This window comes from Paramormyrops kingsleyae, chromosome 13 (genome assembly GCF_048594095.1).
Source record: "Paramormyrops kingsleyae isolate MSU_618 chromosome 13, PKINGS_0.4, whole genome shotgun sequence".
NCBI classification, from domain to species: Eukaryota; Metazoa; Chordata; class Actinopteri; order Osteoglossiformes; family Mormyridae; genus Paramormyrops; species Paramormyrops kingsleyae.
The window spans coordinates 26553536-26570463 of record NC_132809.1 but is presented as its reverse complement, the minus strand read 5'-3'; the positions used below and the strand labels follow the sequence as shown (position 1 = coordinate 26570463).

Genomic DNA, 16928 nt, shown 5'->3' with positions numbered 1-16928 from the left:
TGAACATTATATGTCCTTGCCATTGTGGGTCATAGAATGGGCATCACATAAACGACAAAAGTAAAAATATCAGACAACCAGTTCAAGAGCATTTGGGGTCCAATTAATTACTGTAAATGTAATATGCATGTAGGTAGCACCATTGCGTCTTTTGCCCATAGCCTCTGGGATAGGCTCCAGACCCCCAATGACCCTGAATAGGGTCTGGAGTTGTGTGCCTTTCCTCCCATAGTCCAGAAACATGCAACTAGGTGAACGGGTACCTCTAAATTGCCCACAGTGTGTGCCCTTCAAGAATGGCATCCCCTCCAAGGTGCACTGTACTACCTGCAATATGTTCCAGGCTTGCCGTGACCCTGTACTATGGTTATGGAAAATTGATGAAAATGTATGGCTAGCTATCTGAAAAGCTTCAAATCGTTTTGTCCAATTCTCCACATTTTCTTCACCTGTTAGTTCCATCATAGCTCTGCAGACTAACGAGAAATGAAGACCAGCACATATCTTCTCTGATGTGTGATCCTGTTAGCGCCCCTTTTCCTTGCAGTACCTCTGCGAGCTTCATCAAACCATGCAACACGCATTTGCTTAATTTCATCTTGTAAGCACTTAACCAACAGTAGATGTCGCTGTAGAGCAGCGAGAGGGAGACGAATCTTGCTCTGTCTCAGCTGACCAATCAGTGTCTAGTTCGTTGTTTTAATTTCCCAATTCGAAATCAAATCGCAAAAAAACAGCGGCGTTTTTGGGGTTTTCTGTTTTAAAATCAGAACAGGAAAAAGGAAAAACGGGAAAAGAAAAAAACAGCCTTCATGATTTGGTTTTCTGTATTAAAACCAAACGGGAAAATTGTAAAATCGGTTTCGTTTGTGTGATATTTACGGTAAACCCATGGGGTGCCGGTGTTCTGACAAAACGTCCTACTTTATCAAAACATCCTACCGTAGCCTAATCGATAGCCCTAACCCTAACGCTAACCCCCCAAAAACCCCTAAAACCCTTACCTTAACCCCAACCATAACCCCCAAAACCTAACCATAATCTAAAGATGGTGGAACTGCACATGCGCAGAAAGGCTCGATAGCACGTCTCGATAGGTAGGTTTTCTCAGAACACCTGCGTAGAAAACATTATTTTGATATTATATTATAACATGTACAGTGCCCGTCAAAATTTTGGAAACACCTATCAATTGAAAGGTTTATTTAGGGTGACCAGATAATCCATGTCAGGGAGGACACTCTGAGCTAGGACAGGAATTGTAAATTACCATTTCAATTAAACGGACCTGGATTTCACTTGAGCACTGAGTTCTTGCTGTGTGCTGATTGGTCAGTCTCCTATAATCATGCATGTGTCACTAATGTTAATGTGAAACAGCTGGATGAGTCTTTCAGTCAAGGAAATAAACCAGTCAAAGCACAAGAAGAGCTGAACTAATTAGCCGAGCACAGGAGCCTTTCAATTTGAAAGTAGTTTGTAAAACCTGAAGTAGCTCAAAGTGTCCTCCCTGACATGGATTATCTGGTCACCCTAGGTTTATTTGTATTATTCTCTAAAACTTACGATAATTATAAAGACATCAAAACTATAAAATGATATCCCTGCTGAAAAAAACAGAATTTAACGGTCGAACAGTGGTTTAATGGTGTCTTAGTAGGTTAGCATACTGTCTTACCGTGTAATTGCGTTTATGCACCTCTCCTCTGACTGATAAGCGCATCTTTGACAATTTTTAGTGGGTGTACGGTAAATCCATTTTTGAGAGGTGGGTATGTACCATATACCTGTGCACATATGCAAATTAAGTGTAACCAATAAAAATTAACACGAATTTCTTCTGTTCTCCAGAAAGTCACTGATATCTTGCTGGATGGCTAGATGAACACCGCTTCAGTTCCCAAACCTCTCCTCAGGGGCACCTTAGCCATTAATTAAATTGTTTTTTTGTTTTTTTTTTAAGTCAGTTAGATATTGATTAGCATTACAAGGTGTGGTATTTGTTGAGTCAAAACATACATGGGTGTATTGGATGGTTACTGCAAATACTGGGGTGACTTTAGGTGCGGTTCTGAAATGGCTAACCTAGCTGACACACTTTGACAGACATAATAACATAGTTTTACACCATGAAGGACTTGCAGACGACTGTATGTATATTATCTAAAATATCCATGAGTTCTTCAGAAAAAAATCATTAGCTTTACCTGGCTGTTAAGTGATTGGTTGCCCTAGGTACATGTCAAAATATGAGATATTTGACGTGGCACAGTATTTTCTGAAACGAATCAATCAGAATTGAGGCAGTTATAGGACAGAATTCTCCCTCATAGCCTGGAACTCCTTGGATTTTGGGATAACGACTACTTTTCTTTGACTGGTAAAAGAACAGACTAGTTGATGCCAAAGAGCCACTCACAGATGAAGTCTGCAGGCCTGTGAGTGGTGGATGACATGCATAAGCTGAATTTGATGTGGGCGGCACTGCATCTTGCTTATCTTACATGTTGATGCACGTATCTGATGCACACATAACCTATTATTTTGCCCACCTATAGCAGGGATGGGCAATCTTATCCACAAAAGGCCGGTGTTCTGGAGAGCAGATCTGAAACGTTAATGATTTTTTTAAGTGTTACGATCGATTTAAAGTTGTGTTGTGACGTGTGATTAAAACAGCACAGTTTGTAATACATGAGCATCGCAAGAGATCATTTGCCGACTCCACACTAAGTAAAGGACAACAGCATATGTAGTAATACGCGTATCCGTGCCGGTTTATAATAAACTTGCATGTTTTAGCAAAAAAACTAAACAGAATGCGATTGCAATCGACGAAAGCTTGACACATTCCGAAACCCCATTGGATTCTGTGTTATCCAATCAGATTTTGGAATGTGTCACCTAATTTACGGCCGCCATTGGTCTCCCGACACGCACATCGCGTGGATGTGACGCGCAAGGACCAATCAGGTACCAGTGCGCGTATTACGTTAAATAATGTTTCCTCTTTTTGCCTGGAATTAAATGTAAGTAAAATAAAATTAATGCAATTACGCTAATGTTGCTCTTGGAAACATCTGCTTTGTAGCATGATAAAAGTGGGGAATTACCCAGTGAGAATGTTTTCACAGATGGAGATTGTCTTTAGGCAGTAAGTATTCACACAAGAATAGCCGTAAACGGGCTCCTACACGCAAACGTGCTGGTTTGTTGGAGGAGATCACGCACGGCGTCCGCTGGGTCACATGGCTCATGCGGTGGTTCGGTGCTGCGAATCCAGCCCCCCGTACGCCTGTCATAGCGCCCTGTGGCAGGCTGCTGTCTCCTCCCCGGATATTCACTGCTTTTTTTCCCCCGAACTCCTGTAGTTAAAGCTGCGTCTGCACGCCACGCCTGCACTTCATTCCGCTGAATGTTCCGTGGCACCGAAAGAAAGATGAAGTTTCTTTTCGCCGTCACGGTCATTGTGGGCTCCCTGGTTCTGTTGCTTTCCGTCAGCGGTTCGCATGCTGATGAGAAAAAGAAGGGACCCAAAGTCACGGCCAAGGTAAGACTGCGAGGCCCAGTGTGCAGATGTGCCGCTATATTAACCCTATCGAAATAACCCAGCAATAAAAGGGACCTTTTTCTACGGAATAAGTGATGATTGCTTGCCGTTGCATTATTGCGTGATTACTTCCTACCATGGCCCCTATATATATATATATATATATATGCAATATCTGTCCTTTCCTACGTCGAATAAACGTAACATTTCCGATGACTTAAAGTTGGTGTTAATGCGGCCGTTTAATCATTTTGATCCCCCCCCTAATGTGCGCTTTTCTTGGCCGCAGAGGCCTTTGTCCGGACGAACTCGTCGTCGTTGTCGTGCACCTTTTCCACCTCCGTGATATATAAAGGATTCTTGGGCAGTGTTTGTAAGGGGATCGGATTCCGATGGCCTCCGTCTTTCTCCCTGTATTTTTTTTTTGCAGAATGGCGTACAGTTCCCGATGGGTTATAGTTTAAACTATAAGGCCTTTATCGTTTTTGGGGCCATCTAATTGACAGTTATGGGAATAAACCCGCCCCAGCGCTGGACCTGCTGCGTGTTATCGGCTATGGAAGCTGGCCTCTTAACTCCGCAGCTTTTAATTCTTCTTTTATTGGTCATTCCAGGTGTACTTTGATATGCGCATCGGGGATGAGGATGTAGGCCGGATTGTAATCGGAGTATTCGGCAAAACTGTCCCGAAGACTGTGGATAATTTTGTTGCACTGGCCACCGGAGAGGTAAGACACTCTACCCCGAAGGAGGGTTATTCGGCTGTTTGGACATGGCCGTCTGCGTCATTGCATAACAAACTGTGTATTTTTTTCAAATTTTTTTTTTCAATTTTCCCCGCTGAAATAGAAAGGATTCGGCTACAAAGACAGCAAATTCCACCGTGTTATAAAGGATTTCATGATCCAGGGAGGAGACTTCACCCGTGGCGATGGCACTGGAGGTATGTTTAAATGGCTCCTCTTTCTACGATCTTCTGGCAGCTGGTTGAGAATCACATCTGGTACTTTATTTGCTCCTTTTGTGTCGTCATACCTACCTTTTAAAGCAATATAGTCATATTTACAGCACTGTCACCAAAAATGATCATTAGAAATGTTTTCTGGACCTAGATTAAGCTGTTCTTTGGGATTCGATCTGATCTGTTTCTAAAGGAAAGAGCATCTATGGGGACCGCTTCCCTGATGAGAACTTCAAGCTGAAGCACTATGGTCCAGGCTGGCTGAGCATGGCCAACGCAGGCAAGGACACCAACGGCTCCCAGTTCTTCATCACCACCGTCCAGACGCCTTGGCTGGACGGGAAGCACGTCGTCTTTGGCAAAATCCTGGAGGGCATGGTGAGGGTCTGCTCACTGGGGGGGGGCAGGTGACTCTCAGACCGCTTGGCTTGCACAGCCCCACGTGACAAATCTGTGTGTTCTGCCCACAGGATGTCGTGAGGAAAATCGAAGGCACAAAGACGGACGGCAGAGATAAGCCCCTAAAAGATGTCACCATCCACGACTGTGGCAAAATTGATGTAGAGAAGCCGTTCGCGATTGCTAAGGAGTAAATTAAGGGGTTTCTCTTGGGGGGTGGGATATATGGGGGTTGTACCAGGTCAGCGGTTTGGAGGACGCGGTCGGCTACATGCAGGTGTTTCCCAGTGGGCTGGTCCTGTGAGGTTCATCCTGAGGTTCTCTGACCAGAAGTGGTGCCTGTTGCTCTTTCATAGCATCACTGATCTTCCTGACCCTCAGGTAACACCTTGCCTCACTTAACGAAAGACATTCCAGATGGATGTCCAGCAGTCACCTGCCTGCTTTTTGTAAAGATGTACCTTCAATAAAAGGATTACATTTTTAAAGATCTGTGCATGCCTGTCTTTAAACAAACTGGAAAATCTACACATCATTCATGATGGAAAAGTAAAACGGGTCTCAAATGAGGAAACTTGTTGCCATAGTCTTATCGTTGATCAGATATCTGGAACCAGTACAGGAAAGATTTTTAATGTGCATTTTCATTACTTTTTCCTGCAGTGTCCCCTGGAGGTTTAAGGAATATTGGTATTTGCATAAGATTTATGAAAGTGAAAAAAAAAAAAAAGGGCCAATATTTAAATGGGGCACTAAAATTTCTATGCATTGGTTTGTTTATACTATTTCATTCCAGGAAATATCGTCACAAACTGCTTACAGGTCACACAAACTTTGACAGTACCATGACAATAGCCAAAATGTAAGGTAGGCCCTATAGAACCCGCTCAATATCACACCAGAACTTCACCCTGAGGTTACCATGACAGCTGTCAGTATGGATGTCTCCTTGAAATGACTAAGTGAAAAATTCAATGCAACCTAATGTTCCTTGTAACTGAATCCGGTTAAAAGCCCAGGGGGTTCGAGTGATGTAAAATGCAGATTCTGCAGCTACACACATGCATCTGCAAACACCAAAGCAATCAAAAACCTGCACGCAGGTAATACTCAGCTTCTGGAAACTGATCTTAACCTTGTAAAACATCACACCTCCTAGTAAAACATCACACCTAGTACACATCACACATAAAACCGTGTGACTTTTCTGGGTCAGCTCCATGTAGCTATGCAAACACGCCGCAGGTGGCATCCTCAGTGCGAGTCCAAGGTGGCCATGAGCTCTGCAGGACCACGTGCTGCATTCCGGATGGATCCGTGACCCACTTCAAGTCCTGCGGACCTCGGGCTGTGTGGCCGGGCCGCCTTTGCTGGGGCTCCATGGCTTTGTGCGATGTGGTTCGGGGGGAGGCATGAAGCTCACGCGGACGTCCCTGGGATACAGTCCCTGCAGGACACCATCCACGACGACATCGGGAAGATCTGAAAACCACAATTCTCCGTCATTCCCAAAAAGCTCATACTGAGTGTTTCTTGCTCCATCTGCTCCATGCGTCGACCTGATATTGCAGTGCTTCTGGGAGCGGTGCACCTCTACTGCCGTGGGCATTGGTGGCTTGATGGTTAGGGAAGCGCACTTATAATTGAAAGATTGCAGGTTCGAATCCCCAACCAATAATGCACAACTGAGGTACCCTGAGCAAGGTACCACCCCCAAGCACTGCTCCCCGGGCGCTGAATTGGCTGCCCCCTGCTATATCACATTGTCACATATGGGTTAAATGCAGAGGACACATTTTGTTGTTGTGCGCTGTGGTGTGTCAACATCGATCACTAAATTCTAATTCTATTGATTGTCAGTCACACCCATTCACTTATACTCAATGTGACACAGAACTCTGCATTTGGGAATTACATTACAATTTTGATTAGTTTCGTGCAGAAGAATTTCCGGTAAATGTAGAGAAACGCAAAGCTGTGTACTAAATCTGTAGAGTGAAGGGATACAAAGCCAGCCAGGGTAAACTCGCAGGAAGCCTACCTGACGTGGATTCCAGCACATAGGGGTCCTTGAAGAAGCCCAGGACACGTTGATGCAACAGCTGACAGCTGAGAGAGAGAGAGAGAGAGGGAGGGAGGGAGAATGTCCATAAGGTAGTATCTTTGGGGAGTAAAAAAAAACGAAAGGGCAAAACATCACAATGTCAAACACTATTACAATATAGCACACCAAGGGCAGACATGACACAAGATTCCCATGATGCCTCAGTCTGTCTCAGAATCAATCCCATCAGCCTCTAAGTCAGACGTCTGTGTGTGACCCTACGTGATGCGTTTCAGTGACTAATAACTAAGAAAATCTCACGTCACCCCATTCATAAGTTTGTAATTTTGAGCCCATCCATTGACATAAATGTCAAGGTTTCATACAATGACCGTATGACAGTCAAAATCTCACAGGTACAAAGATTAAATTAGATAAGAATTAGAGAAGGATATAGACTTACTTATAAGATTCAGGGTGGGAGGCATCCAGACACCTAAAATATAGAATAACAATAATTAATTACATCAGTTCCTCATCCTACAGCAGTTAATGGCCACTAAGTAAAGTACAACCATCACAGATCTCATAACCTGAGCATTAAGTATTGTAATTAGTTGATGAGGGGTTATGACGATGAGTGATAAAGATGTTAATTAGATAAACTATGTGCCTGGTATAAAGTAGAATAATTAAAAAATTTAAATAAGACCTGATGCATGTTTGAGGTTAAACTGTGTAGACACATACTCAGAACTAGACATCTTGTTCACAGAATGGAAATGTTTGAGCTGCAGAAAGTCCAGCATCTCCTGGGGAACTTCTTCATTGTCAGAGAGAACCATCTGAAAAGCAGGCAAACCAAGTCAAAGCTTGTAAATTTCAGAATTATTTTTTAGCTCCCGAGTCAAAGGCCTCGGTTGAACACAGTACAAAGTTTCAAATGGTTTTCTGAGGGACGACTTCAGCATCTGCGATGCCGTCGAGTTTCCCGAGAAGATAGTTGCTTCATTCCAAGGTCACACCTTCACATAGTCCTCAAGCTCCTGCCTCCTCTGCTCCAGGGGCTTCTGGCGGAAGTGAGGGCTGCGTTTGTTGGGAAACTCTGGGGTCTGGAGGATCTTCTTCAGCTGAAAGGGGAAGAGGAAGCCTGTGTTGAAGGTCCCTATAAAGAGGCTAAGTGGTTTTCACAGCAGTACGACAGACAACAGAACTATAAACGCGAACATACAGACATGCAGTGCCTCAGACATTAATTTATTAAAGAGACCAGCATCTATTTATATGATAAATATCTGCATATAACATATATTAGGTATCTTTAACGATATTGTGTACATTGGGTATCTATAGCGATATATAAACTATGCAATCATTGTCTCTCATCCAAAAATGCAGCTAACATTTTACCTGTATAAACAGTTTAAAAGTAGGTATCAGGATAAAATTAATATATAAGAAATAGTGTAAAGTCGTGCTGCAGTAGTTGAAGCCATCTCACCTTCTTGTGGAGGTTCAGGAATTCTCTGTGACGCTTAAGCACAAAATGTTTCCTTCCATTGAACAGTATCTCCACTCTGAAAAACTATAGAAGAGTAACGTATGTAGGTTAATCACAAGAGACAAACGCAGATCTGCAGGAGAGCGTCAACTTTGTTTGAGTATCCCGGGAAACCTGAAGCACAGCAAACCAAAGCGTCTTAAGACACAAAAAAGCGCTTTCAGCGCCATCTAGTGTTCATCTAGGTACAATACACAGCACATTTATTTAAAATGCACTTTTCTCAAAAATATTTAAATGTAATAGATTTATATATCACGCTTAGAAAAATACTTCATAATAAAATTCAATAAGTTATAATTATATTTAAACGTTCGAGGAATTTGCACTTAGGTTAATCTGCTTTCAAATAGGTCTCTGCTGCCACCTGCGGGTGTTCGGTCGAATCACATAAGCAGCAGATCTAGAGTAACTGAGGGGTCTGTATGTCTGTGCTATCAGAATGACCTCTGGTGGTCAGACTGCGTAACCAGCAGCTGCCGCTGACTTACTACCAAGCTCTCCAGTCAGATTAAGATTCAACTTTGAGTTTAATCCAAGGGCGTACATTTGGGTATAGCAATAGGAACATGTCCCTACCAATAAAGTGGGGGTACCGTCTGTGTTTAGGGGGATGGGGGATTTAGGGGCTGATTTCTCCCTATAAGTGTTTAAACCAAACCTATTCTCTTTGTTTAATTTTTCCTCCAATATGCGAGCAGAAAACCAATTACATGGAATCAAATCTTTTGAATTTTAACAAATTCACAAAGACTGCAAACAGTAGATATTCAAGTACATACCATTTGTGATTAAAACTAATACATCCAGTTAAAATCTAATTATTTATAAACATGTACATTGCTCATCATGAAAATCATACAATGATAAGATGTTATTCTGGTTATTAATGTATATAACCTGCTTCTCCAATCAGCAAATCATGTGATTGCAGCTGAATACATACAGCACACAGACAGGGTGAAGAGGTTCAGCATTAGAATTGTTTATTGACGTGAACTAGGTGATTGTAAATGTGATGTGATTGTTGGTGTCAGACAGGATGGATCTAGAACATCAGAAACAACCACTACAGTGTCTAGAGTTTACAGAGATCAGTGTGATGAACATAACAGATCCAGTCAGCGCAGGTCTGTGGCCAAAAACACCTTATTAATGCCAGAGGTTTGAGGAGAATGGCTAGACTTGTTAAAACAAACATAAAGGAGGAATGCAAAGGAATGCGCGGAAAGGCAATTCCTGAATGCACAGAACGCACAGCGCTTGATGTGGTTCCGCAGACAAAAGTGTGTCGTGCTCAGTACTACACAGGGATCCCTGTTTAAATGGCTGAGGGTGTGTGAAGCAGTTGGTACCGAAGGCTGAGAGGGTGCAGACGTTTGGAAGAGGCCATAAGACACGAAACGCAAAAGCTGAGATAAGCTCCCTGACGAGCAGCATGAGCTGGGATGACACAGGACCAAGAGTGTGGGATCTGGTGACCGGTCAGATGTGGAGACCAGTCAAGCGTTGGAGAGCTGGCACATCCAATGTACACAAGGGGGTGAGGGAAACAAGACTGGGCCTTTGTCAAATGGCGTGATGCGAACCCGTCGCGGAAAACGAACACGTGCTCTAGGGCCCCACAAGGTTCCACCAGAACCACACGTCAGCACTTAAGGCAGTGCACCATGACAAGACACGGTTTATTCAGATGTGGCAGAAGCAAGCTGACCGCGATACGGAATGAACGCCGATGTACCGGCCAAAGGCCACAAAGACGAGTACAGAGGTGAAGCGATTTGGCCACTCTCTCCAAACCGGGCGTGAGTCGTTTTTTGTGGTTATCTGACATAAGATTAGAGCACAGCTGAATGACCGCGGCAAAGATAATATTGGGGAGTCCAAATAGCTTTCAGTAAACCCCGCCCCATCCTGTTTGAACAAGACGAATACACCCTGCTGAGCTATTGAAGCCACAATGACCTATTACAATTGCGCTTTGGGATCAAGCTTCACACTGATAGTGGAGAAAAGGTGGGTGTGGCCTTTGGGTTGGACCCTGAGGCGAGTCCTGCCACCTGCAGTCCTGCGTCAAGGCTTTAACCTTCACAGGAGATCTGGGGTGGCAGGGGTGCAGCCATAATATTTCTAACCCTCTCATCTGTCAGCTATCAAAGCTCAGCTTTGGGTCATGGACATTGGTGATGCAAATGTAAAAAACATATATTATTACCATTTACTCCCTCAGTATGTTGTACCCAGATTATTTGGCCTCATCTTTGATTATTAGAGCTACCGATTATAATGTTAAACAGAATTGTTACTTCACACCTCCAGGATCATGGGCTCATTCTCTCCCTCTCCCAGTGTTCACACTGGTGAGATGTTTGCATTGGCGGGTCGGAGCATGACTGAGTGTGTGGCCCCTGTAGGACAGTCTGCAAGCCGGTAGCAACCGTGTTAAGATGAAGTGGTCCTCAGGTAATGAACGAATGCAGATCAGCCAACCCTACCCTAAAGCAGGCAAACAATGGTGCTGGTCTTATCTTCTCAGTTCCGGTATTCAGCAGCTTCTTTGCAGCTTCTGTGTACCAGGGCACCTCACCAACCCCCCCCCCGTCCACACCCTGAGAGACTCGCTTCCCAGTAGACTCTCCTGTGTCCAGACTGAGCCTCTTTGTGCCCATCATTGCGAAACCACTCACATCTCTCTGGTATGTCGTCAACCCCCCTGACCTGAGGAAGTGGCTGGCTTTCTCGATTCTGCCACCCACAGGACCACAACACATAGGACTGGTGCCACTGGGGGTGGGGGGCGGCGGTGAGGGGTGCTATAAAAGAGGCCTATAAGAGGTGGGATTCCCAAACATCAGGCTGCCTTTACTAGGGGTTTCCAAAATTAGTTCACTTTATGAGTGTGTATTTTCATTTATCAAAATGCGCTTGAGCAATATTTGTCAATTTCATTTTTGCTAGGCAGGGCTTGGTTAGCTGTTAGGCTAAATAAAGACTGCTTTTTATGTACAGTTACAACGGAACCTGAAAATATGGGTTGGAATTTTTTGGAAACTGAAACCTGAATGCGCTATACCTGCACAAAAAACAGGAATCTGAAAAGGTTAAACAAAGACAGGGGTTTTGATATCTGATTCACTGATCTATCTGGGAAGAAGTTAAATGTGAATTATACACACGTATTCGCATTTGCAGCAGAATTCTCCTTTCAAACACACACACACAAATAGACCTTGTTATTTCCAAGCGCAGAAAAACAGTTCCGCATGACCCCGACAACACGAATCCGTTTTCCTGATCGTTTACCAGATTCGTAACAGAACAAGGGCATGACATTTCATTAACTGGAGGTGGGGGGCAGAGGGGTCCAGATCCTCCCGGGGACAGAGCGGACTGTGCTCAGGAAATTCGCAAAGAAGCTGAAAACAACCCATGCAGGCCGTTTCCTATTTATAAATCTCCTGTCTGTGTGTGAATGAAATGTCAGTGTAATGCGTCCCCTCATGGGTTCCTCCATAAGTCCGGCGTCAGCTGGTTAGCTTTTCCTGCTAGCTGAAGGAGGCATTTCTTTGGGAATTTTGAAAGGAAAACAACTCCAGCCAACAGCTAGTACTTCTGCCACCTTGGATGGACTGAGCACTAAGCTTCCAGTTCACTCGAGTCACTTTGCATAAAGGATGTCTGTTAAAAGGTTAAATTAACTGGAATTCAATTCACTGTTCTCTGAATGGTGCGAGGGAAGACAAATCTCTCCTTGTGAATCCAATCGAAATCCTCTGAATCCAGGAACCGGAGAGAAATATTTCAAACGCTGACACCTGAAATGAAGACATACGTTGGCAGGATGCCATGTCTGTTTACAGGCAGAGCATCATCTGCTTTCCATTAAGCTCTTTCAGATGACACCATGCAACGAAGGGCATGTGATCAATGCATCTAGGAGCCAATAGGTGGACTCAGTGTTCAGGCCTCCTCCCCCCTCCCCCCCCCCCCGGTCTGTGGTTGGGTCCAAGCCCTGTTAGAGGCATCAGTGATCCCTATTCAAGACACAGCACTTGGAGCAGAGTCATGTTTGAGACCATCGCCTCTTTGTTCTGGGCCGGGGGGGGGCATGGGCCAAAGTCGGGAGTCAGGGGGGCATTCATGAATACACTACCGCCCCACTCCACCCACCCACATGCACACGCAGACGCAGACGCACACACACACACACACACACCACTGTGTGAGAAAAGAAGCACACTCTTCATTCTGAAACTCTGACCACCCCCCCTTCCCAGTCTCCATGGGAAGTAAATAAGCCCCCCCAACAGCAAACACACAAGGCTCCATTTAACATCCACTACTATTACAGTAAATAACACCCAGACTCCAATTGACAGCAATCTAATGCTGGTTTCATTTAGCATGCAGTGCACACATGCAGCAAGTGCTGGTCCTGTGCAGTGCACACATGCAGCAAGCCCTGGTCCCGTGCAGTGCACACATGCAGCAAGCCCTGGTCCTGTGCAGTGCACACATGCAAAGTGCATCTCTGGCATCTCAGTCCCCGTTGAAAAAGGACATGCCTTGGGCACCCTCAGCCTAGTCAGACAGTCAATGCATCAGCGTGCCAAACCTCTCCCTTTAGAAGATGCTGACTGATCAGAACTGTATGCCTGGGAGAATTAAAGGTAAAGGTGCATTTCCTATGGACAGAAATACACTACATTAAAAAAATGTGCTTCAAGCCTCCGCAGGACACAAGCAGTAATCTCTGACCCTGTGCACACAAAAACATCACTGTGCACTTTGAGATGCAGCGGAGTTACTGTTCCGGGGTCAGAGATGCTAGAGTGTCAGTGAGCTTACTATAATTACCCAGTGAACCTCCTGCATGATTTAAGCTGGAGGAACTGCATTTTGTCTGTGAGGAAGCAAAACAAAACTGAACACAAAAAGACCAGAAACAAAAGAGGAAACGAGGCCATCCAAAGCAAAGTGTCTGTCTGTGCAAAACTACGGAGCACGAGACACCAGCACCACATTCCTGCCCCAGCTGTCCGAGGGGGTCCTACCCAGTGTGGGGATTGATATCTGCATGAGATGCACACATGCTGAAGCAGATGCACACACACACACACTCACACACACACTCACACACACACGCACACACACTCACACACACACACACACGCGCACACACACACGCGCACACACACACACGCGCGCACACACACACACACACGCTGACAACTGCATGCTTTAGAAGGACTGTCCAAGATTCCAAAATCAAAACAAGTGTGGTCCACTTTCAGCTACAGGCCTGGAGATGGGGGGGGGGGGGACCCGGGGGAGGCTTAGTTACAGAAAGTGAGGGACACTGTGGCCCCCTCCTCAACAATGGCATGAGCCCTCCTGCTAGTCAGCAACAATTGGCACCTATAGCAGACTCCCTCCCGGTGAGTGTGGAGAAGAGTTTTGGATGGAGAGAAATTATGAAGGGGACGGGGAGGAGGGTGCGATGAATGGGGGAGGAGTAGAATGAAAGTGCAGGTGCTTGGAAGTGGGCCCTCTGGAGATCTGGTGGGGGGGGGGGGTATTGCTTTGAAAGTTGGTGGCATAAGTCACTGAGCATCTGTGAAGCTGTTCAGTAATGGTAACTTAAGTTTCCCTCCATTTTGGATGCTTAAAAAACGACCTGACTTCTCAAATGAAACACACAGGACCATTTACCCTATTCCTTCATGCTACCCCCCTTTTGTTAGTTTCTTTCCTTCAGGTGTCATGCATCGGGGTTCGAAAAGGGATAATGAACGACCAGACCGGACGGGATGCGTACGTTCTAACCCAATCTTCACCAGCTCCGCAATCCGTGACCATTCTTGGTTTACATGTGCCAATTCAAATAATATTTCCAATATTTCCAGCATATTTACAATAACTACCCACAATAAACAAACGAATCGGTCTTTCTTTGTCGAACGCAGTAATGAACTCTTTAAAAATCACGATAATTTACATTTAACACAAAATCATATCCGGAATATGTACAGAATTATTAAGTGAAACTTTCTTCATGCACATTCACCTATAACCGAACGGTATCACTAACATATAAAGAAACAGAATAGGAAGGCGCCATGTAAACTAGCATAAATGAATGACAAAGACAGGTCACCTGGTTAAAACCGGCGACCTTTAGGTAAGAAGAAGGTCCCGGCGTCTCCGTCACCACGCTTATGCCGGCGATCGCACTTTTGCCGAGTTTTCCGGAGCTGCACCGTCCCCTTATCTGCCAGAAGTCCGAAGGCAGAAGCGCACATGGACCGACCGCCGGCGGCTCAGCTCACCTTCTGTAACTTTCCCGACTCGTCCGCTTTCCTCTCCAGCGCCGGGATGCACACCTCGATCATGGTGGCAGCCGGGGGTGGCATCGGAGCAGCCGGGGACTGCTTCGCCTGTGGGACCGGGCTGCACTCGGCTGAACTTGGATCAGAACCGCTTTGCTGATCGACGCTTCACCTCCCTGTCTGCCTGATATTGCCCCCCCTCCCCTTTGTAGCTCGGTGCCTCGGCACGGTTCCTCTTTGAAACTTTCCTCTTGTTGCGTAAAAACGTTACAAATATATCCAGGCAGGAGAAGGGAGACGCGGCAGCTTTCTAAGGGTTTCTCCTCCCAGGCTTCACATGGTACGCCTGGAGAAGGACGGTCCTGCCCGAGGCACGCCCCAGATCGCCCGCCGCATCCTCACGCAATCCGCTGTCCGCGCCGCCGGTTTCGATCAAGGGGGAAAAAAACCCACAATGAACTTCCTTCGTTTGCTTTAGCCGCCGGGGCGCAATTATGGAAATAACAAAACGCTTAAAAAGCAACAGAAACGCTATAGGATTTGTAAAATCGGATGGTAACAGTTTAGGCTGATCATAATTTCAGAAATGGCAGAGCTAATATTTTGAGAGATATAATGAAAGAATATCATATGTGTAAATAAAAAAGTTAGAAAACACCCTGTATGTGGATGTACTTGCCTACAGTACATAACCTGTTGAACCTAATGAAAAGGATAACGACCAGATTAATGAATGACCACAGGACTCTTGTACACAGTGTGACCAACACGGGTCAGCTGGTCATCGGGGAGGATTTAGGTAAATATTTCACCAACGGTCAATTTATACAGCCGGGTATATTGGCGAAAATCAAATTCAGGATAAACCTTTTTATGAGAGGTGTGACAGAGCACCTACAGGCTGCCTTTGGTTGTGACCCCTGTCACTGGGCTACCTGTTATAAGGGAACTCATGAGAAAGAAATGTGAGCCAACCTCCCTTCAACGTTTTTCAAGCCTTCCATGGCCTCAGGACTGGACTGGACTAAGCACTAAGCTCAGGCCACGCTTAGGTGGGGTCGATTATTTGTTCTCTAGAAGCCATTGGGTCCGGCCTGGACAAACAACAGCTGCCCCGGTCCTGTCCAACCCAGGGTGGGTGAGGTGGCACCAGTCCCTGGCCCTCTGGGCTGTGTGACAGGATTGGACATACCAGCCAGGCTGACAGCTGGGTATAAAAATAGCATCTCAGAGCCGTGAAATTAAGCGGCCAAAACGAACAATGACAGATGATCCCATATACTGAGCATTTCAATAAGGAACATACTAAGAGTTTTCCTAGAAACCACAGTATCTCCTCTCACCTGTGAAACAGAATTGGGGGGGGGGGCGGGGGGTTGCAGACAGTCACATGACCTGTATGCTCACATCAGGGCACAGAGGTCTCACTGGCAGGTTTCAGCCAGGTCAGGCTTGGACTGTCTAATGCCTGAGTGGTGGCATCTGCCTTCAGAAGGCAGCCAGCGGATCGGCGCCGGCAAGTGGGTCGTGTTTTAACTGGCCCTCTGGCAAGAAGATGCGGAGGAACCAGTTTCGTACTGCAAACTGGATGCTTGTGTATAAAAATCAGACCAGCATCAGAACAGAGAGAATCAAATTTAAAATTGGAGAAGATGGAGAACATCTGCATCACTACTGAACCATTCTGGATAGAAGTGGCAGAGTTAGAGCAGATACACTGGATACCACCTTTGACTCCCCTACTGCACTGACCCAGTTGGTCTGACTCTCAGACTCCATTAAAAGCCTGTGAAAGCGGGAAGTCTGCTGGATCAAGTAGAACCAACAGAGCTTAGACCCAAGTGCCTCTTACATCCTATTGAGTATCATCCAATAGTACTTACTTCCTACTGAGTATCGTCCAATAGTACTTACCTCCTAGAACAGCCTTAAAATTTATTAAGAGACATGTGAAGACGACGACATGGAGTGTACATATTTTAACACGCAAATGTGAAAAACACATTTTTCACCACAAGCGTTTGTCTCCTCCCCATTATCATTCGATACTCTCTCACAGTGAGAGCCTATTGTGAGGACCAGGT

The 16928-nt window shown here is 45.3% G+C and overlaps 2 protein-coding genes across 2 annotated transcripts; one reads left to right on the top strand and one right to left on the bottom strand.

Moving 5' to 3' along the window:
• The first annotated feature begins 3304 nt into the window (after positions 1-3304).
• ppib (peptidylprolyl isomerase B (cyclophilin B)) lies at positions 3305-5398 on the top strand. Its single transcript, XM_023838255.2, has 5 exons — positions 3305-3550; positions 4165-4278; positions 4400-4493; positions 4705-4889; positions 4982-5398. The coding sequence occupies exons 1-5, from the start codon at positions 3416-3418 to the stop codon at positions 5102-5104; spliced, it is 651 nt and encodes a 216-aa protein (XP_023694023.1). The 5' UTR covers positions 3305-3415; the 3' UTR covers positions 5105-5398.
• Positions 5399-5476: 78 nt separating this feature from the next.
• Positions 5477-15537, bottom strand: snx22 (sorting nexin 22). The gene is made up of 7 exons (XM_023838256.2): positions 14845-15537; positions 8456-8539; positions 7980-8084; positions 7705-7799; positions 7418-7450; positions 6952-7019; positions 5477-6392 (listed from the first exon to the last, which is right to left on the bottom strand). The coding sequence occupies exons 1-7, from the start codon at positions 14926-14928 to the stop codon at positions 6238-6240; spliced, it is 624 nt and encodes a 207-aa protein (XP_023694024.1). The 5' UTR covers positions 14929-15537; the 3' UTR covers positions 5477-6237.
• Positions 15538-16928: the final 1391 nt, after the last annotated feature.